At 38.9% G+C, this 23,559-nt stretch overlaps 1 protein-coding gene across 1 annotated transcript in view; it reads right to left on the reverse strand.

Annotated features, from left to right (window-relative positions):
- MAMDC4 (MAM domain containing 4) overlaps positions 1-23,559 on the reverse strand; it is a 123,866-nt gene that overhangs the window by 3,101 nt on the left and 97,206 nt on the right. Inside the window, exons 27-29 of the mRNA XM_053695430.1 lie at positions 17,758-17,885; positions 10,610-10,718; positions 10,146-10,324 (exon numbers count right to left, since the gene is read on the reverse strand). Of these exons, the coding sequence (XP_053551405.1) occupies positions 10,146-10,324; positions 10,610-10,718; positions 17,758-17,885 (416 nt within the window). The remainder of the gene's footprint in view (positions 1-10,145; positions 10,325-10,609; positions 10,719-17,757; positions 17,886-23,559) is intronic.

A 23,559-nucleotide genomic window follows, 5' to 3' on the forward strand; every position in this document is an offset into this window, starting at 1 on the left:
TAAACCAAAAATTGGCTGGCTCCTTAGCTTAGATGCCTCTTTTTCAAATAAAGATAGCAAGAGAACAAAGAAAAATTGATAAAAGGAGTAAATTAGAAAACATAATTTATGCTTACCTGATAAATTTATTTCTCTTGTAGTGTATCCAGTCCACGGATCATCCATTACTTATGGGATATTAACTCCTCCCCAACAGGAAGTGCAAGAGGATTCACCCAGCAGAGCTGCTATATAGCTCCTCCCCTAACTGCCATTACCAGTCATTCGACCGAAAACATGCAGAGAAAGGAAAACCATAGGGTGCAGTGGTAACTGTAGTTTAATGGAAAAATTACCTGCCTTAAAGTGACAGGGCGGGCCGTGGACTGGATACACTACAAGAGAAATAAATTTATCAGGTAAGCATAAATTATGTTTTCTCTTGTTAAGTGTATCCAGTCCACGGATCATCCATTACTTATGGGATACCAATACCAAAGCTAAAGTACACGGATGACGGGAGGGACAGGCAGGCTCTTTATACGGAAGGAACCACTGCCTGAAGAACCTTTCTCCCAAAAACAGCCTCCGAAGAAGCAAAAGTGTCAAATTTGTAAAATTTGGAAAAAGTATGAAGAGAAGACCAAGTTGCAGCCTTGCAAATCTGTTCAACAGAAGCCTAATTCTTAAAGGCCCAAGTGGAAGCCACAGCTCTAGTAGAATGTGCTGTAATTCTTTCAGGAGGCTGCTGTCCAGCAGTCTCATAGGCTAACCGTATTATGCTACGAAGCCAAAAGGAGAGAGAGGTAGCCGAAGCTTTTTGACCTCTCCTCTGACCAGAATAAACGACAAACAGGGAAGACGTTTGTCGAAAATCCTTAGTTGCCTGTAGATAAAATTTCAGGGCACGGACTACATCTAGATTGTGTAGCAGACGTTCCTTTTTCGAAGAAGGATTAGGACACAAAGATGGAACCACAATCTCTTGATTGATATTCCTGTTAGTGACCACCTTAGGTAGGAACCCAGGTTTAGTACGCAGAACTACCTTGTCTGAATGAAAAATCAGATAAGGAGAATCACAATGTAAGGCAGATAACTCAGAGACTCTTCGAGCCGAGGAAATCGCCATTAAAAACAGAACTTTCCAAGATAACAACTTGATATCAATGGAATGAAGGGGTTCAAACGGAACCCCCTGTAAAACATTAAGAACTAAGTTCAAACTCCATGGTGGAGCAACAGTTTTAAACACAGGCTTGATCCTAGCTAAAGCCTGACAAAAAGCTTGAACGTCCGGAACTTCTGACAGACGTTTGTGTAAAAGAATGGACAGAGCTGAAATCTGTCCCTTTAAGGAACTAGCGGATAAACCCTTTTCTAAACCTTCTTGTAGAAAAGACAATATCCTCGGAATCCTAACCTTACTCCATGAGTAACTCTTGGATTCGCACCAATATAAGTATTTGCGCCATATCTTATGGTAAATCTTTCTGGTAACAGGCTTCCTAGCCTGTATTAAGGTATCAATAACTGACTCAGAAAAACCACGTTTTGATAAAATCAAGCGTTCAATTTCCAAGCAGTCAGCTTCAGAGAAATTAGATTTTGATGTTTGAAGGGACCCTGGATCAGAAGGTCCTGTTTCAGAGGTAGCGACCAAGGTGGACAGGATGACATGTCCACTAGATCTGCATACCAAGTCCTGCGTGGCCATGCAGGCGCTATTAGAATCACTGATGCTCTCTCTTGTTTGATTCTGGCAATCAATCGAGGAAGCATCGGGAAGGGTGGAAACACATAAGCCATCCCGAAGGTCCAAGGTGCTGTCAAAGCATCTATCAGAACCGCTCCCGGATCCCTGGATCTGGACCCATAACGAGGAAGCTTGGCGTTCTGTCGAGACGCCATGAGATCTATCTCTGGTTTGCCCCAACGTCGAAGTATTTGGGCAAAGACCTCCGGATTAAGTTCCCACTCCCCCGGATGAAAAGTCTGACGACTTAAGAAATCCGCCTCCCAGTTCTCCACTCCCGGGATGTGGATTGCTGACAGGTGGCAAGAGTGAGACTCTGCCCAGCGAATTATCTTTGATACTTCCATCATTGCTAGGGAGCTTCTTGTCCCTCCCTGATGGTTGATGTAAGCTACAGTCGTGATGTTGTCCGACTGAAACCTGATGAACCCCCGAGTTGTTAACTGGGGCCAAGCCAGAAGGGCATTGAGAACTGCTCTCAATTCCAGAATGTTTATTGGTAGGAGACTCTCCTCCTGATTCCATTGTCCCTGAGCCTTCAGAGAATTCCAGACAGCGCCCCAACCTAGTAGGCTGGCGTCTGTTGTTACAATTGTCCAGTCCGGCCTACTGAATGGCATCCCCCTGGACAGATGTGGCCGAGAAAGCCACCATAGAAGAGAATTTCTGGTCTCTTGATCCAGATTCAGAGTAGGGGACAAGTCTGAGTAATCCCCATTCCACTGACTTAGCATGCACAATTGCAGCGGTCTGAGATGTAGGCGTGCAAAGGGTACTATGTCCATTGCTGCTACCATTAAGCCGATCACCTCCATGCATTGAGCTACTGACGGGTGTTGAATGGAATGAAGGACACGGCATGCATTTTGAAGCTTTGTTAACCTGTCTTCTGTCAGGTAAATCTTCATTTCTACAGAATCTATAAGAGTCCCCAAGAAGGGAACTCTTGTGAGTGGAAAGAGAGAACTCTTCTTTTCGTTCACCTTCCATCCATGCGACCTTAGAAATGCCAGTACTAACTCTGTATGAGACTTGGCAGTTTGAAAGCTTGAAGCTTGTATCAGAATGTCGTCTAGGTACGGAGCTACCGCAATTCCTCGCGGTCTTAGTACCGCCAGAAGAGCACCCAGAACCTTTGTGAAGATTCTCGGAGCCGTAGCCAATCCGAATGGAAGAGCTACAAACTGGTAATGCCTGTCTAGAAAGGCAAACCTTAGATACCGGTAATGATCTTTGTGAATCGGTATGTGAAGGTAAGCATCCTTTAAATCCACTGTGGTCATGTACTGACCCTTTTGGATCATGGGTAAAATTGTCCGAATAGTTTCCATTTTGAACGATGGAACTCTTAGGAATTTGTTTAGGATCTTTAAATCCAAGATTGGCCTGAAAGTTCCCTCTTTTTTGGGAACCACAAACAGATTTGAGTAAAACCCTTGTCCTTGTTCCGACCGCGGAACCGGATGGATCACTCCCATTAATAAAAGATCTTGTACGCAGCGTAGAAACGCCTCTTTCTTTATTTGGTTTGTTGACAACCTTGACAGATGAAATCTCCCTCTTGGGGGAGAGAATTTGAAGTCTAGAAGGTATCCCTGAGATATGATCTCTAACGCCCAGGGATCCTGGACATCTCTTGCCCAAGCCTGGGCGAAGAGAGAAAGTCTGCCCCCCACTAGATCCGTTCCCGGATCGGGGGCCCTCGATTCATGCTGTCTTAGGGGCAGCAGCAGGTTTCCTGGCCTGCTTGCCCTTGTTCCAGGACTGGTTAGGTCTCCAGCCTTGTCTGTAGCGAGCAACAGCTCCTTCCTGTTTTGGTGCAGAGGAAGTTGATGCTGCTCCTGCTTTGAAATTACGAAAGGAACGAAAATTAGACTGTCTAGCCTTAGGTTTGGCTCTGTCTTGAGGCAGGGCATGGCCTTTACCTCCTGTAATGTCAGCGATAATTTCTTTCAACCCGGGCCCGAATAAGGTCTGCCCTTTGAAAGGTATATTAAGCAATTTAGATTTAGAAGTAACGTCAGCTGACCAGGATTTTAGCCACAGTGCTCTGCGTGCCTGAATGGCGAATCCGGAATTCTTAGCCGTAAGTTTAGTTAAATGTACTACGGCATCTGAAATAAATGAGTTAGCTAACTTAAGGGCTTTAAGCTTGTGTGTAATCTCATCTAATGGAGCTGATTCAAGTGTCTCTTCCAGAGACTCAAACCAAAATGCTGCTGCAGCCGTGACAGGCGCAATGCATGCAAGAGGTTGCAATATAAAACCTTGTTGAACAAACATTTTCTTAAGGTAACCCTCTAACTTTTTATCCATTGGATCTGAAAAGGCACAGCTATCCTCCACCGGGATAGTGGTACGCTTAGCTAAAGTAGAAACTGCTCCCTCCACCTTAGGGACCGTTTGCCATAAGTCCCGTGTGGTGGCGTCTATTGGAAACATCTTTCTAAATATCGGAGGGGGTGAGAACGGCACACCGGGTCTATCCCACTCCTTAGTAACAATTTCAGTAAGTCTCTTAGGTATAGGAAAAACGTCAGTACTCGCCGGTACCGCAAAATATTTATCCAACCTACACATTTTCTCTGGTATTGCAACTGTGTTACAATCATTCAGAGCCGCTAACACCTCCCCTAGTAATACACGGGGGTTTTCCAGCTTAAATTTAAAATTTGAAATATCTGAATCCAGTTTGTTTGGATCAGAACCGTCACCCGCAGAATGAAGCTCTCCGTCCTCATGTTCTGCAAATTGTGACGCAGTGTCTGACATGGCCCTAATATTATCAGCGCACTCTGTTCTCACCCCAGAGTGATCACGCTTACCTCTTAGTTCTGGTAATTTAGCCAAAACTTCAGTCATAACAGTAGCCATATCCTGTAATGTGATTTGTAATGGCCGCCCAGATGTACTCGGCGCTACAATATCACGCACCTCCCGAGCGGGAGATGCAGGTACTGACACGTGAGGCGAGTTAGTCGGCATAACTCTCCCCTCGTTGTTTGGTGAAATATGTTCAATTTGTACAGATTGACTTTTATTTAAAGTAGCATCAATACAGTTAGTACATAAATTTCTATTGGGCTCCACTTTGGCTTTAGCACATATAGCACAGATATCTTCCTCTGAATCAGACATGTTTAACACACTAGCAAATAAACTAGCAACTTGGAAATAATTTTCAAGTAATTTACTATAATATGAAAACGTACTGTGCCTATAAGAAGCACAGAAAAAGTTATGACAGTTGAAAATTAATAAACTGAAAAGTTATAGCATCAAATCTTTGTAAAAAACACAATTTTAGCAAAGGATTGCTCCCATTAGCAAAGGATAACTAACCCTGATAGCAGAAAAAAAAATACAGAAATAAACGTTTTTTTTATCACAGTCAACTACAATCTCACAGCTCTGCTGTGAGTGATTACCTCCCTCAAAACAAGTTTTGAAGACTCCTCAGTTCTGTAGAGATGAACCGGATCATGCAGGGAAGACAATAAACTTCTGACTGAATTTTTTGTTGCGTAGCAAAAGCACCAAAAAGGCCCCTCCCCCTCACACATAACAGTGAGAGAGCAGTAAACTGTCATAAATTAAATAAAACGACTGCCAAGTGGAAAAAAATAGTGCCCAAAACATTTTTTCACCCAGTACCTCAGAAAATTAAACGATTTTACATGCCAGCAAAAAACGTTTAACATTAATAAATTGAGTGTTATTAAAAAGCCTGTTGCTAGTCCCTGCAAATTAGGCTAAAGTTTTATGCATACAGTATAATTCCAGTGAAGTGCCATTCCCCAGAATACTGAAGTGTAAAATATACATACATGACAGCCTGATACCAGTTGCTGCTACTGCATTTAAGGCTGAGTTTACATTATATCGGTATGGCAGAATTTTCTCATCAATTCCATTGTCAGAAAATAATAAGCTGCTACATACCTCTTTGCAGATTAATCTGCCCGCTGTCCCCTGATCTGAAGTTTACCTCTCCTCAGATGGCCGAGAAACAGCAATATGATCTTAACTACTCCGGCTAAAATCATAGAAAAACTCAGGTAGATTCTTCTTCAAATTCTACCAGAGAAGGAATAACACACTCCGGTGCTATTATAAAATAACAAACTTTTGATTGAAGGTATGAAACTAAGTATAATCACCACAGTCCTCTCACACATCCTATCTATTTGTTGGGTGCAAGAGAATGACTGGTAATGGCAGTTAGGGGAGGAGCTATATAGCAGCTCTGCTGGGTGAATCCTCTTGCACTTCCTGTTGGGGAGGAGTTAATATCCCATAAGTAATGGATGATCCGTGGACTGGATACACTTAACAAGAGAAAGTTGCTTAAAATTACATGCTCTATCTGAATCAGGAAAGAAACAATTTGGGTTCAGTGTCCCTTTAACAGTCTTTTTCTGATGACAATGCATATGCTCTGCTACCCTTTTCCCTTGTTAATAAATATGCATAGTAGACTGTAACCACACGTAACCAGTCCTGGTCTATTTAATGCATAACTCACAGGAAAGCACATTTGCAAAACATACTATAGCACTGAAGGCAGCGGTTAGAGTCAAAAACATTTGGCCAACATTCTATAGCACTATGGGCAGCAGTTAGAGAAAAGGACATTTGGAGGACAATTTTATAGTGCTGGAGGCAGCAGTTTAGAGAAAAATACATTTGGAGGACAATTCTATAGTGCTGGAGGCAGCAGTTTAGAGAAAAAGACATTTGGATGACAAATAGTGCTGGAGCAGCAGTTTAGAGAAAAGGACATTTGGAGGACAATTCTATAGTGCTGGAGGCAGCAGTTAGAGAAAAGGACATTTGGAGGACATTCTATAGTGCTGGAGGCAGCAGTTAGAGAAAAGGACATTTGGAGGACAATTCTATAGTGCTGGAGGCAGCAGTTTAGAGAAAAATACATTTGGAGGACAATTCTATAGTGCTGGAGGCAGCAGTTTAGAGAAAAAGACATTTGGATGACAAATAGTGCTGGAGCAGCAGTTTAGAGAAAAGGACATTTGGAGGACAATTCTATAGTGCTGGAGGCAGCAGTTAGAGAAAAGGACATTTGGAGGACATTCTATAGTGCTGGAGGCAGCAGTTAGAGAAAAGGACATTTGGAGGACAATTCTATAGTGCTGGAGGCAGCAGTTAGAGAAAAGGGCATTTGGAGGACATTCTATAGTGCTGGAGGCAGCAGTTTAGAGAAAAGGACATTTGGAGGACAATTCTATAGTGCTGGAGGCAGCAGTTAAGATAAAATGACATTTGGAGGACAATTCTATAGTGCTAGAGGCAGCATTTTAAAGAAAAGGACATTTGGAGGACAATTCTATAGTGCTGGAGGCAGCAGTTTAGAGAAAAGGACATTTGGAGGACATTCTATAGTGCTTGAGGCAGCAGTTTAGAGAAAAGGACATTTGGAGGACAATTCTATAGTGCTGGAGGCAGCAGTTTAGAGAAAAGGACATTTGGAGGACAATTCTATAGTGCTGGAGGCAGCAGTTTAGAGAACAGGACATTTGGAGGACAATTCTATAGTGCTGGAGGCAGCAGTTAAAAGGAAAGGACATTTGGAGGACAATTCTATAGTGCTGGAGGCAGCAGTTTAGAGGAAATGACATTTGAAAGACAATTCTATAGTGCTGGAGGCAAAAGTTTAGAGAAAAGGACATTTGGAGGACAATTCTATAGTGCTGGAGGCAGCAGTTTAGAGAAAAGGACATTTGGAGGACAATTCTATAGTGCTGGAGGCAGCAGTTTAGAGAAAAGGGCATTTGGAGGACATTCTATAGTGCTGGAGGCAGAAGTTTAGAGAAAAGTGCATTTGGAGGACAATTCTATAGTGCTGGAGGCAGCAGTTTAGAGAAAAGGACATTTGGAGGACAATTCTATAGTGCTGGAGGCAGCAGTTAAGATAAAAGGACATTTGGAGGACAATTCTATAGTGCTAGAGGCAGCATTTTAAAGAAAAGGACATTTGGAGGACAATTCTATAGTGCTGGAGGCAGCAGTTAGAGAAAAGGACATTTGGAGGACATTCTATAGTGCTGGAGGCAGCAGTTTAGAGAAAAGGACATTTGGAGGACAATTCTATAGTGCTGGAGGCAGCAGTTTAGAGAAAAGGACATTTGGAGGACAATTCTATAGTGCTGGAGGCAGCAGTTTAGAGAACAGGACATTTGGAGGACAATTCTATAGTGCTGGAGGCAGCAGTTAAAAGGAAAGGACATTTGGAGGAAAATTCTATAGTGCTGGAGGCAGCAGTTTAGAGGAAATGACATTTGAAAGACAATTCTATAGTGCTGGAGGCAGCAGTTTAGAGAAAAGGACATTTGGAGGACAATTCTATAGTGCTGGAGGCAGCAGTTTAGAGAAAAGGACATTTGGAGGACAATTCTATAGTGCTGGAGGCAGCAGTTTAGAGGAAAGGACATTTGGAGGACAATTCTATAGTGCTGGAGGCAGCAGTTTAGAGGAAAGGACATTTGGAGGACAATTCTATAGTGCTGGAGGCAGCAGTTTAGAGAAAAGGACATTTGGAGGAGAATTCTATAGTGCTGGAGGCAGCAGTTTAGAGAAAAGGACATTTGGAGGACGTTCTATAGTGCTGGAGGCAGCAGTTTAGAGAAAAGGACAGTTGGAGGACATTCTATAGTGCTGGAGGCAGCAGTTTAGAGAAAAGGACATTTGGAGGACAATTCTATAGTGCTAGAGGCAGCAGTTTAGAGAAAAAGACATTTGGATGACAAATAGTGCTGGAGCAGCAGTTTAGAGAAAAGGACATTTGGAGGACAATTCTATAGTGCTGGAGGCAGCAGTTAGAGAAAAGGACATTTGGAGGACATTCTATAGTGCTGGACGCAGCAGTTAGAGAAAAGGGCATTCAGAGGACATTCTATAGTGCTGGAGGCAGCAGTTTAGAGAAAAGGACATTCGGAGGACATTCTATAGTGCTGGAGGCAGCAGTTTAGAGAAAAGGACATTCGGAGGACATTCTATAGTGCTGGAGGCAGCAATTTAGAGAAAGGGACATTTGGAGGACATTCTATAGTGCTGGAGGCAGCAGTTTAGAGAAAAGGACAGTTGGAGGACATTCTATAGTGCTGGAAGCAGCAGTTTAGAGAAAAGGGCATTTGGAGGACATTCTATAGTGCTGGAGGCAAAAGTTTAGAGAAAAGGACATTTGGAGGACATTCTATAGTGCTGGAGGCAGCAGTTTCGAGAAAAGGACATTTGGAGGACATTCAATAGTGCTGGAGGCAGCAGTTTAGATAAAAGGACATTTGGAGGACAATTCTATAGTGCTGGAGGCATCAGTTTAGATAAAAGGACATTTGGAGGACAATTCTATAGTGCTGGAGGCAGCAGTTTAGAGAAAAGGACATTTGGAGGACATTCTATAGTGCTGGAGGCAGCAGTTTAGGAAAAAGGACATTTGGAGGCAGGGGTTAAACTACAGGGGGTGCAGAGGTCGCAATTGCAACTGGGCCCCCAAGGGTGGGGGGCCCAGCTTAAAAAAAATAATTATATATTTTTTTTTTTACAATAAAAAACATTGACTTGCCACTGCCTGCACTGATATCATGTTAGTGTAACATGATGCTTCACTAGTGTCTCTGACTACAAGGGTTAGTCTTTCTGTTTTACCTACCGGTATGTATGTATGTGACTGTGTGTGTATTTATGCATGTATGTGTGTGTGTGTATGTTTGTGGAACCAGCAAATTACAGACCTTGTTACTACAGTATGGGGGGCGGAGGGTAAACAGTGCAAGTCTATACAGTACCACTATTTACAGTATGGGGGGGCTGGACCATGTCACAGACTACTGTGGTCACTTTATAAAGTACTGGGGCGGGTAGGGTCAGGCCAGCCATCTCACCGGCAGATTACAGACTGTGTCACTAACTCACTACATACAGTACTGGTGGGTTAAACAGTGTCACTATATACAGTAATAGGGGGTCAGACCATCTTACAGACTGTGGGCACAGGGAACCTCCTTTTGCAGACATGTAATCTGATTCACATTTTGTTTCTGTGTTAAATGTAAAAAAAAATAAGGATATGTATCAAATTCACTTATTTTTTTGGGGGGTGGGGCCCTTCTTAGATTCTTGCACCTGGGCCCTGTGGTTTCTAGTTACGCCTCTGTTTGGAGGACATTCTATAGTGCTGGAGGCAGTGGTACCTTTGAAACTTTAACATTTTCAAAAGAGATGCTTTGGCATACAAAAGCCCCTGCTTACAAATGCCCCTTCATTATTTAAGGGCTAGAATGTCCCTTTAACCATAAACAGTAACAGATAAGCCCTTAGTAAATCTAAGATTCAACTCCAAAGTACTTGTGAATATAAATAGAAAGGATGTAATAAGTCAAGCAAAAACAGTTACCCCTTCAAAGACGATATTTTCAAAACCTTCCATTCCATCAACTTGACTTGAGATCTGTGGGGCACCTTCCAGGTTTCTTTTCCTCTTCCGATAGAGCATTACAACAGCTATTACGCACATCAGAAGGAGGATCACCACAATTAATATTACCACGATTTTACCTGTATTGTCTTTACCTGCTAAAACAACAAAGATTTTAAGGGGGGGGGGGGGGAAATAGCACTCCAAGGTAAATATATTACACTCTACAAATATGGCACACACACTCTTAATTGTCAAAATTTAAAACCCCAAACCCAGAGAATTTAACACTATAATGTAATAATACAGTATATTATTTGATTTTGGTTTTGATTTGGAATTACCATGCATTTTAAAGATCACGAGGAAAAGACCTAAGTTTTAACAAATTCTTTCAAGAGCAGGAGGACCATTTGATAACAGATGTAATCTAAACAGTATACCTTTCTCCTTCTTCACTGCATTGCATGGTGTGTCCAGTGAGTATCTGAGATCATCCAGTGCTATAGTGGCTGCGTGTGGCCGAGTACCCTTTGATGCTTCAAAAACAATCTGTAATACAAGAGGATAATAGTTGATAGGAGGGTCTCCCCATTATTTACATTTACAGTAATATTAAAAATCCAGTAAGGGCCAAAATAAGTAAGAAACACGTGCTCAACGACCTACTGAGGTACACCTGTGAAAACAAAGCACATCAACATCATACCAATCTGACAATCAACTAGATTTATTAAAGAGAGAACTCAAAGAGACATTCAACATTAGAATGAAATAACAGTAGCGGCTAAGGTATTATTATTATCATCCTTTATTTATAAAGCACCAAACATATTACGCAGCACTGTAACATTAAATTATACAGTTGTGGAATACAATCATCAGAAGACATTTACATAAGCAAGTTGTAAACCTTCTTTATGTAAGACGATCAACAGGAGAGCTGGACTAGTGAGCTTAGATTTTTAAGGAAGTATATGAGGAAGATGAGTGAGAGAGGGGACAAAGCAAGTTGTATGCATCCCTGAACAGATATGTTTTTAAGGAACGCTTGAAGCTTTGGAGAGTAGAAGCAAATCTGACTGAGTGAGCCATGGAGTTCAATATAAGTGCAGTTCTGGAAAAGTCTTGCAGACAAAAGTGCGAGGATGTAATGAGAGATGGGAGCATTTGGTTATGGGCAGATCAGAGGGGCCCGGTTGGGGAGTAGAAAAATAAGAGGTTGCCGTTTTGGTGATGGATTTATATGTTGAGGTAAAATTCTATAATTTATTCTTGAGACTAAGGGAAGCCATTGGAGGGATTGGTAGAAAGGTGCAGCAGATGTGGAACGAGGCATATAGAAGATGGGCCTGGCAGAGTCATTTAGGATGGATTGAACAGGAGACAGATGGTAGCTTGGGTAACCTGAGTTCAGTTTTAGAGATGTTCAGCTTCAAGTAGTGAGAAGCCATCCAGAATGAGATATTAGATAGATAGTTGGTAACCTGAGTTCAGTTTTAGAGATGTTCAGCTTCAAGTAGTGAGAAGCCATCCAGAATGAGATATTAGATAGATAGTTGGTAACATGAGTCAGCAGGGAAGAGGAAATGTCTAGTGCAGTAAGGTTTATTTGGGTGTCATCAGCATAAAGATGGTACTGAAACACACAGGATTCGACTAAGGAGCCTAGAGGTGATAAGTAGACTGAAAAAAGAAGGGGACGGAGAACTGAGCCTTGAGGTACCATAAAAGAGAGTGGTACAGGGGAGGAGGATAAGCCAGAGAAGAATGTACTAAAGGTATGGTTAGAAAGCTAAAATTAAAACAACAGTTGAACAAGGATTGTAGGATGTGGAACAGCAGTGGATGGTCAACAGCATCAAAGGCTGCACCCAGGTCTAAAAGGATTAGCATAGGGTAGTGACTTTTAGACTTGGCAGTAAGCAGGTAATTTGTTACCATGGTGATGGAAATCTCAGTAGATATTGGGGGCAAAAGCAAGATTGCAAAGGGTCAAAAAAACATGGTGAGATAAGAGAAAGGATGATAAGTGTTTATAAAGGATCTGCTCAATAAGTTTAGAGACAAGGGGAAAGTAGTTGCAAGGAGATGTTGGATCAAGTAAGGGTTTCTTAACAAAAGTGGAGATTGTTGTGGTGAGAGGTTATTTCATGTTAGATGGAGTCAATGTTATTTTAAAATGCATAGAAAAGTCATGTGCTGTGAAAGAAGTGGTAATGGAGGAGCAAGGGAAAGATGCTTAGGATTCTAGAACATAGATTAAATGATTGTTTAACCCCTTAAAGGCACAGTACACTGTAAAATTGTTTTTATGTGAATGTATTTTCAATGACTTGTTATACCAGCTGCAGAGAATAACATTTATGAGAAATTGCATTTTAAGGTTTATTCGTGTATATGAAGTAGCTGTTTTTGTGCTTTGAAACCACAGCCTATTACAATGGGTTGAGCTTCAGGAAATATCAGATCTCATTATGTTATCACTTTTATGTACACAGACTTGCTTCCTTATCTTATATTTGTCTAAAAAACACCAACTCAATACATAGAGAGAACAATGGAAAGGTATCATTTTATTACTTAACTATCATGCGCCCCACTGAGAGTGTAATCTCTTCAGCTGGCTGTGTTTACTTAGGCTATTCAATAGAATATACTCCAGTATAGAAACTTTCAGTATAGGTTGGGAAACCACAAGCTAAATCAGCTATTTCAAATGCCAAAATATGGATAAAGTAGCTACTTGTAAACGATTTAAAACACTCCAGCAGGTAAAATGAATCACTGAGAACAATTTAAAGGGGAGAAAATTTTGGGGTGAACTGTCCCTTTAAGGACGAGGGCTGTTTTAACACTTTTGTGGTGTTTGTGTTTAGCTGTAATTTTCCTCTCTCTCATTTACTGTTCCCAAACAAATTATATTTTTTTTTTCAGGACAAAAAGGGCTTTCTTTGCATGCTTTTTTGCTTTTTTTTTTTGCAAGTTATAGGGCTATAAGTACAAGTAGGACATTGCTGTTTCAAAATATACATTTTTAAAATGTATCAATAGTGACATTGTAACACTGTCACAAACATAATAATTGGCTGTTACTATCTGCCTCCCAAGCCTGACAGATAGTAACAGTGGTATTTAAGCGGAAGCAATCTCTGAAGTGAAGCGACATTTGCACCCAAATTGTTTCTTTTATGATTCGGATAGAACATGTCATTGTAATCAACTTTCTGTCTGAATAAAGAAAGATAAAGTTTGGGTTTTATGAATCTTTACAATTGTGTGAGCTACCTGAATCATGAAAGTTTACTTTTGATTTTAGTGTTTCTTTAAAAGATGTTCACTTAGAAAGATTAAGGCTTACAAAGCTGGAGTCCCCTGCCTATGGCATACACACCCAATGTGGCACTTAGAACACAATTGTTTAGTTACCAAGGGAAATCAAGGCAATTTATTTAGATGATTATCACAATTATAACACCCTTAAATAAAAAGGACCAGGAGCCATGACACTGCAACATTCTACAGATCAGTGAAGGAGCTAATTTATTAACAGAGGAGATATGACAAACATACTAAAGAAGCTTGTTAAAGGGTCAGTAGATTAAGACTGTATAACTGCTTACTCTATGTTCTGCACACACATTAGATTCGGACCGAATTGTCTAATTTAAAACTTTTTTAATATATTAAATTTCATCTAACTTTTTGCCCTGCGTCCGTTCACCAACCCCTCCTTGTCATCTCAAATTTGGGCGGTATAGACTGACTTTGTACCTCCTACATGCAAATAATGTTACGGCTATTTTACCTCCCATTGAAACTCGCTCACGCTTCAGTGACAATAGAGTGGCTTTTTTTTCTCATAGCAACAGCGCATGCATAAATCAAGTATTTATACCTCGATCTGATATAATTTCTAACTCTGCGTTTGCTACGGTCATTACATACCGATTTTAGAGAAATTCATTTTGGCGGCATTTTCTTTATTGAAAACAAACCATTTATATTTTATAAATTGATCTTTTATAAACTCATGATTGAAATCATCTATTCCTTATATAAATTGTTTGTTGCGCTAATTATATCTGTGTTTATATGATTTATATACAATGATTAAATTGTATGTATAATTCAGTGCAAATATAGGACAGCATTATCTATTTCTTTATACCGAATAATGATGAGGATGCAGAGCTTGACAAATTTCTTTTGATCAATGTGTCTTATTAAGAACGAAATGTGCAATGGCAAAATTTGGCGCGTCCTCTAATATATACAGTGTTGAAAGCATCGATCGATTCCCGTGAACGTAGGATTTTGTGCATGCGCATAAATGAGAAAAGAGGAAACCAGAAGTAGATGATGTCATTGTGCGCACTTTAACTAATCTGGTACATAGTGCGACAGATATCATTGCTATAGGTTGATCTCTAATTCTTAAAAAATAATGGGGGGAAAAGCGGTTCATTAGGCGGAGAGTGAACACACAAGGGGTTAAAGGTTGGTAGATCAAATATATAATCTAAAAATACAGTTTCTTAACAATTGATGAAAGAAACTTACGGGTAGATTACGAGTTTTGCGTTAAGAGTAAAAAAGCAGCGTTAAGCCTCGTAACGCTGCTTTTTTACTACCGCTGGTATTACGAGTCTTGTAGGTACAGCTGTCCTGCACACTTTTTTGGCCTTACCGCAAATCAACTTACGCAAATTGCGTATAGTCTTTTTTTCTATGGGACTTCCATAGCGCCGGTATTACAAGTTTGTCCTGGGAGGCCAAAAAGTGAGCGGTACACCCTATCCCGTCAAGATTCGTAACGCATTTTAAAGTCAGTAGTTATGAGTTTTACGCTACAAAGCTGTAGCATAAAACTCATAACTAAAGTGCTAAAAAGTACACTAACACCCATAAACTACCTATTAACTTCTAAACCGAGGCCCTCCCGCATCGCAAACACTATAATAAAATTATTAACTCCTAATCTGCCACTCCAGACATCGCCGCCACTATAATAAACATATTAACCCCTAAACCGCCGCACTCCCGCCTCGAAAACACTAGTTAAATATTATTAACCCCTAATCTGCTGTCCCTTACATCGCCGCCACCTATCTACATTTATTAAGCCCTAATCTGCCACCCCCAACGTCGCCGCCACTATACTAAATTTATTAACCCCTAAATCTAAGCCTAACCCTAACACCCCCTAACTTAAATATAAATAAAACCTACTATTAATACCTAAATAATTCCTATTTAAAACTAAATACTTACCTGTAAAATAAACCCTAAGCTAGATACAATATAACTAATAGTTACATTGTATCTAGCTTAGGGTTTATTTTTATTTTACAGGCAACTTTGTATTTATTTTAACTAGGTAGAATAGTTACTAAATAGTTATTAACTATTTACTAACTACCTAGCTAAAATAAATACAAATTTACCTGTAAAATAAAACCTAACCTAAGTTACACTAATACCTAGCATAACCCTACAATTAAATAAATTCCCTAAATGAAATACAATTAAATACATTAAATACAATTAGCTAAATTACCAAAAAAAACAAACACTAAATTACAGAAAAAAAATAAAAAAATTACAAGATCTTTAAACTAATTACACCTAATCTAATAGCCCTATCAAAATAAAAAAGCCCACCCAAAATAAAAAAAAAACCTAGCCTAAACTAAACTACCAATAGCCCTTAAAAGGGCCTTTTGTGGGGCATTGCCCCAAAGAAATCAGCTCTTTTACCTGTAAAGAAAAATACAAACACCCCCCAACAGTAAAACCCACCACCCACACAACCAACCCCCCAAATAAAACCCTAACTAAAAAAAACTAAGCTCCCCATTGCCCTGAAAAGGGCATTTGGATGGGCATTGCCCTTAAACGGGCATTTAGCTCTATTGTGGCCCAAACCCCTAATCTAAAAATAAAACCCACCCAACACACCCTTAAAAAATCCTAACACTAACCCACTGAAGATCCACTTACAGTTTTGAAAAGCCGACATCCATCCTCAACGAAGCCGGAAGAAGTCTTCATCCAAGCGGCAAGATGTCCTCAACGAAGCCAGCAGAAGTGGTCCTCCAGACGGGCAGAAGTCTTCACCCAGACGGAATCTTCTATCTTCATCAATCCGGAGCGGAGTGGGTCCATCTTCAAGACATCTGGCACGGAGCATCCTCTTCAATCGACGGCTTCTTGCTGAATGCAGGTTCCTTTAAATGACGTCATCCAAGATGGCGTCCCTTAGATTCCGATTGGCTGATAGATCCAATCAGCCAATAGGATTGGGCTCGCATTCTATTGACTGTTGGGGAGTTGTTTGTATTTTTTTTTACAGGTAAAAGAGCTGATTTCTTTGGGACAATGTCCCACAAAAGGCCCTTTAAGGGCTATTGGTAGTTTAGTTTAGGCTAGGGTTCTTTTTTTTATTTTGGGTGGGCTTTTTTTATTTTGATAGGGCTATTAGATTAGGTGTAATTAGTTTAAAGATCTTGTAATTTTTTTTAATTTTGTGTACTTTAGTGTTTGCTTTTTTGGTAATTTAGCTAATTGTATTTAATTTATTTAATTGTATTTAATTTAGGGAATTTATTTAATTGTAGTGTAGTGTTAGGTGTTAGTGTAACTTAGGTTAGGTTTTATTTTACAGGTAAATTTGTATTTATTTTAGCTAGGTAGTTAGTAAATAGTTAATAACTTATACAGATCAATAATAGAAAGATTTAGGGTCAGATTACGAGTGAAGCTCAAATGAATGCTTCTGCTGAAGCGTTAATTGCGCTAGAAGTAAGATTTTTGCACTCGTTGGGTTGGGCTAGTATTATGACTTGAACGTAAACGATTTTTGCTCTCTCACGCTAACCCTACAATCGCAAAAATCTGAAGATAGAATATCGCATGCGCGGCCATGTATTCCCACCCCACTCTCACGCAAACCCGATCACATATACTCATTTGCGCTAACCCAACATGAAAATATGAATAGTTCACATTCTAATTTTCTTCACATAACGGTACTATTTAATGTATTTTTTATGTGTTTTGTGCAACTTTTATGTTTTGCAAAACATTTAACCAGATCTTTGAAGTCGCGGTAATCACTCTAGCGTAATTCACGATTGCACTCAAGCGATCGTGTTTAATACCAGCGGTAAGCCTGATGAGCGCAAACACTCGCGATATACCCCTTATCGCTCGGGCGCAAAGATTTGCACTCCACTAGTTATCGGGCCCTTAATGTGTTATAGCATTATATTAATGCAGTATTTCTTGAATTTATATATAGATAGTTAAATTCAGAATCAGAGCAGCAGGTGAATGATGGCTACATAAACATCAGCAGCTGTGTTTAGCATAGTTCTATTTAACCAACAACAGTACAATAAAATGCCTTAGCACACTGGAGTATTTCATTACTGATGTTTTAAGACCCTTTAATATGGTTCTATAAAAAATAGAAGATAAATGTTAACAGAATTTTGCATTCACTGTATTAGTCTCATTAAATGGTAACATGCAGGTCTATATTATACATAAAACAGCCTAACCACTACTATAGGGCGATATTGTGTACCTGGAACTCCACAGTGCTGTTAAGTTGCAGCTGTTGCTCCTGCCAGTCACTGCTGTGAAAGCCCTGAAGCACCCAGACCGGAAGCAAACCTTGCGTGCTGGTCACAAACATCACCAGTTCTGCCAGATCTGAGGGATAAAAACAGCTCTTTATTTTCATGTTATTAGTACAGTTTAATAGCAGCCTTTTACTACTTTACATGACTACATCAGACCATAATATTGTTTGAGGATACGCGTTTCAGTTGAACACTGGAAGTATGACATTAACCCGAAACGCGTTACACGTGTTGTTACTTGTCATTTGTTATTTATGTATTTTCATTCTTTTCTCTATTTTTATCTTATATTGTGAACATAATAAACAGCTTTTTAGTCACAGCGTATTGTGTATTACTACAGAGATTAAGGGTTTACTGTTTTTGTCATTGGTAATTGAAAGAAATTAATTTGTCAGGTAAGCATAAATTATCTTTCTCATAGGTGGTGAGAGTCCATGATCCATTACTCCTGGGAAACTAATACCCAAGCAGAGAAGTCCACAAGTAATGCGGGACAAGCATGATATATCATCTTTATTATTCTTTTGATGTACTTTTATTTGGCAAAAAATAAATCTACATCAAACAGAAACATCAACCTGAAAGACTTTCCTACCAAAGGCTGCTTCAGAAGAAGTAACTTCAAAATGGTAGAATTTAGTAAAAGTATACAAAGAAGACCAAGTAGCTGCCTTGCAAATTTCATTCACAGAGGCCTTATTCTTAAACGCCCAAGATGTGGCAACTGATCTGTTTGAATAGCAAGTAATCCATTTAGTAGGAGACTGATCACATACAAGTAAGCCTTCTATATCATAAGCTTCAGACAATATGTCAAACAAAAATGAATAAACAAACTAGAAATTTGTCTAAAATACTTAGTAGCCTACAAATAGTACTTCAACGCTCTAACATCATCAAAACTATGGTGAAGAGTCTCCAAAGAATTATTGGTATTAGGACAAAAAGAAAGAATAACAATTTCCCTACTCATATTATCCAAAGGCACCACTTTAGGTAAGAAATCAAACAGTTCTCAAAATTGCCTTATCCTGATGAAAAATAAGGTAAGGAGGATCTCAAGAAACAGCAGATAATCCAGAAACTCCAATAGCAGAAGAAATAACTAAAAGAAAAAAAAACTTCAATTCATGGGCTCAAATGATGGAGCCTACAAAACCTATAAAACCAGATTAAGACTCCAGGGAGGAGAAACCGGCAACAGAACTGAAAAAGACAAAATCGGACCTCTAAGAGCGGATAGACCGTTATCTAAAACTATCCTGAAGAAATTGCAAAATCTTAGGAATTCTAAAGGAATGCCAGGAAAACCATGATCCAAACACCAAGAAATAAAGGCCTTCTAAACCTTATAATAGATCGTCCTAGTCCGGCAGACAACGCTGTCTGCATTTAACATTGCACAAGCAGTTCTGTTGAACTGCTTGTGCAATTCTGCTCCCGCTAGCAGGGGGTGTCAATCAAGCCGATCGTATAGGAACGGGCGGATTGATGTCCGCAGCCTCAGAGCAGGATGACGAGTTAAGGACCAGTGGTCTTAAGACCACTGCTTCTTAACTGCTGTTTCCGACGAGCCTGAAGGCTCGCGCGGAAACAGGGGCATCAGGGGCCATTCGGCCCTTGATAAATAGGCCCCAAAGTCTCAACTACAGATTTAGAAAAAAACCTTTTTTAAGAACTAACCATTAAATCTCCATGCCATCAAGCTTAGCAATCAAGGATGAGGTCTGTTACTGGACCATAGTAGACATCTTTTACATTTTAAAAGATTTGTATTTACAAATTCCTACATTATCGCTAATTGTATAATACATATAGGGCCTGATCACGAGTGGAGCACAAGAGCGATAAGGGGTTTATCGTGGAGGTTTGTGATTTTTGGGCTTACCGCTGGTATTATGAGTTGAAAGTAAACGCGATTGCTTGAGCGCAATCACAATTTATTCTAGAATGATTACTACGACTTCAGAGATTTGGTTCACTGTTTCACGAAACTAAAAAGATGCACGATACACATGAAAAATCCATTACAAAGTACAGTTACAATCATAACACTATCTAATAAAAAAAAATTTTTTTTAAATATTGCACACAAAAGTTATAAGGGCTCAAAGATATGAGATCTCAGGTGTTAGAAGAAAAAAAGACTGCAGAGGGCTTTAACATAGAGATACATACACATGTCTAAAGATGTAAATGTATGTGTGTGTGTGTGTATATGTGTGTATATATATATATATATGTATACCGTATATATACTGTATATGCACTATATATGTGTACATTATGTGTATAAATATATATATATATATATATGTATTTATATGTATTTACAGACATATATACACTTATAAATACATAAATATATATATAGTTGCATTGGAGTCCTTTGCATTTATGTAGATGAAAACATGAAAAAAGCGTATTTATGCAATATTCAAATTTAATAAAGTGCTATAGAGTGTATTTACTGTAAATATTTAACATTGTTAATGTTCTGCACATAGCAGAATATGTTCTATTTCTAAATAGATATTTATATATATATCTGTATATATCTATACCTATATATAATCGTCTATATATAGGTATAGATATATATTGTATAAAAAATAACGATCGAGCAGGAGCGTTAATTAGCGATCCACCTATAATCTGGCCCATAATGAATATTCATGATTTTCACTAGATTCTTATCATATGAAAGGGAAACAAAAACTATTATGTTCTGATTTGCATATACTGACCCACAATCCTTTGCATCTGCAACAAAACCCTTAGACTTGTGCTCTTGAGAGAATATTGATATGTATAGTAAGATTTATTATGCATTAATCATTTTGCATTACTATCTTCTGTTTAACAAATAAACCCAATTTCTAGACTTACTGGATACAGGTATAGAGTTCTGGTGCATATTCAATAAATCCTTTAAGGGGTTACTTTTATTAAAAAAAACAATTCATTAATCCAATCGACTACAAAATGTGATTATAAGTTTTTATAACTACACAGCAGAAATGTTTGCTCCATCGCTGTTTATGATGCACATCTTATACTGACATACTGTTAAATTGACAAAATGTCTTAAAATGGACATTTTAGCCTCCACTGCTATAAACATCATAACCCTGGCTTTCTGTGCCTTGGCTCTCTTGGGTCCTGTTTCTAAGTGGCCCTGGTCAAAAGTGGCAAGCAGAGTTCACAGCTGGAGGGGGAATCTGCAATTTCCATCTTACATCTTACCTATTAACAGGTAATCCTCACTAATTATACACCTGCACTATGCTCTCCATGTCTTTTCTGTTCTTCTCCTAAAACTCACTGCATGTCCCTATAACAATAATAATAATAACCCCCACACTATCCATATCTCACCCTCCCTTCTTTCATCCCCTATAATGTCCTCCCAGTAACTAATTCTCCTTTCTCTAATCAAACCTGCTCTTACAAGTCTCACTCTCACCGTCTCTCACTAACACTCCTAATTCTTGCAGCTGGTGACATCTCTCCAAACCCTGGCCTGTAACAATGACCAAACTTCCACACTCTCTCTCAATCGCCCACAGTAAAAACTCAAGACCACACAATTCTAACAATCTCCATTAACTCACAGCGCTTATCCCATTTATTTTCTTGTGCTCTCTGGAACGCACACTCTGTCTGCAACAAATGTACAACCGTTCACGTGTTTATTTCTAACAACCTTTGTATCTTCTTCAAAAAAATAGGAGGTTTAAAAATGTAACACTTTATTGAAAAAAAGACAACAACAACATAAATCTATTGTTGGGTCTAAGGAAAGGGAATGTTACAACCAATCCTTATATTCAATGTGAACCCAACACTAATTAAAAACAAGAAGGGCCATGTGGCCAATAGGGAGTGTGTAAATTATGGAGTGTATCCAATATAGGGTTAGTTATTGCTTAGCAACCAATTATAATTGGCATACTACTATGCTCATAAAGGAGTGGAAATTATCAAACCACCCAATATATAACTAAACCTTATAGAGATATCAACAGTATATCTTATATACACACAGAATGTTCGTTCACAATATATTCTAATAATAATGGGTCGTGATTATGTCTTATAATACTGGAAGAATTATCTGCAATTTTAATGTTGGTAACAATTTTGTCCAAATCGCTGTGCAGTCTAAACAAAAAAAGGCTGATTATATTAGATAGTTATCTTATATATACTGTAAGCACAGTTTTATATAAATATCAGCCAACAGGTTAGACTATCTCTTTAGAAGCTAAGCAGCTAAATATTTTAATCTCAGTATCAATTCTCAATATTGTAAAGATGTGCGGAAATCATAGGGTTAACATAATTACTCAAGCATCCCAAGCAAGCATTCCTATGCGCTCAAAGGCGTCCTCCTACCTGCAAACTTCGTGGGGGTTACCCAGTCAGCCGATTTCTGGCTAAAAACCCTAAATAATTTACAACACACACACCAAAACACTCGTTATTGTGATATTCGTTATGGATTATAGTCATAAAACGCCCTATTATTCTCAATCGTTGGTTGCAAAACTTGTTAAGCTTAATCATTAAGTAACGCTAAAAAGCTGTGCATATTACACCAACAGATAGAAAAACCATGGTCATTAGTCACAGTCCATTATTTATCACATCAGGACATTTATCAAATTTCATATGCTATTATCCCAGTTTCATAAATAGTATTCAGTGGCTTTAGTTAAACTATCTGTGTTTAAAGTTTAGCAACTATGCTTGTAGTCTACATATATCAATGTATCAGAATATATTGCACGTTGTGTATGACGCGGCCTAGACGTTAAAGCACACACTGTCCCATTGGACCCACCCACGGACGCATTTCGTCACTAACAAATGTGACTTCATCAGGGTACTAGGGCTGGCCAAGCCATAAGACACGGCTTATATACAGTTGGTTGTTATGGTAACCCTGGTTTGTTTGTGGAAGTGTCACCCGCAAGTTTGGCTTTAACAGTCTCTGTATGTTTGTAAGTATCTAGCGGACATTATGATACTCTATTATAATTGCAAAAAATGGCAAGAAAAAGTTAATACGCTATATTTACAATCCACAATTCTTGAGGTATACAAAGGATGCTTGTATAGAAATAAACTACATCCAACATGTACTTAACGAGTCCATTGTTTTCCTTTTATCTTTTATATACAAATTTCAATTATATAGATGGAAATCTTCCAAACATAGTTAAGAGTGCCTTATTTGGAAAAACAAAGGAGTCCTCACGCGTGTATCAAAGTATGTTACATTGCTCTCAAGTTTATAATTTACAACAAAAAACAAGACCAGATTATAGCATTGCTAACTTTGCAGAAACTCTCCTTTTATTTTTATGTTTATATAAGGGTTGTACTTACGGTTATTTAGATGGTATTTAATATCATATGTTCTCATAGAAAGCACTTAAAAGACAACGCCTCATTGAGGCCCATAGGCGACATGGATTGTAGCTCATGTATCCACCTGCATTCTTTTTGAAGAAGCATGGGCCAATGGGACAGTGTGTGCTTTAACGTCTAGGCCGCGTCATACACAACGTGCAATATATTCTGATACATTGATATATGTAGACTACAAGCATAGTTGCTAAACTTTAAACACAGATAGTTTAACTAAAGCCACTGAATACTATTTATGAAACTGGGATAATAGCATATGAAATTTGATAAATGTCCTGATGTGATAAATAATGGACTGTGACTAA

This window comes from Bombina bombina, chromosome 12, assembly GCF_027579735.1.
Source record: "Bombina bombina isolate aBomBom1 chromosome 12, aBomBom1.pri, whole genome shotgun sequence".
Taxonomy (NCBI): Eukaryota; Metazoa; Chordata; class Amphibia; order Anura; family Bombinatoridae; genus Bombina; species Bombina bombina.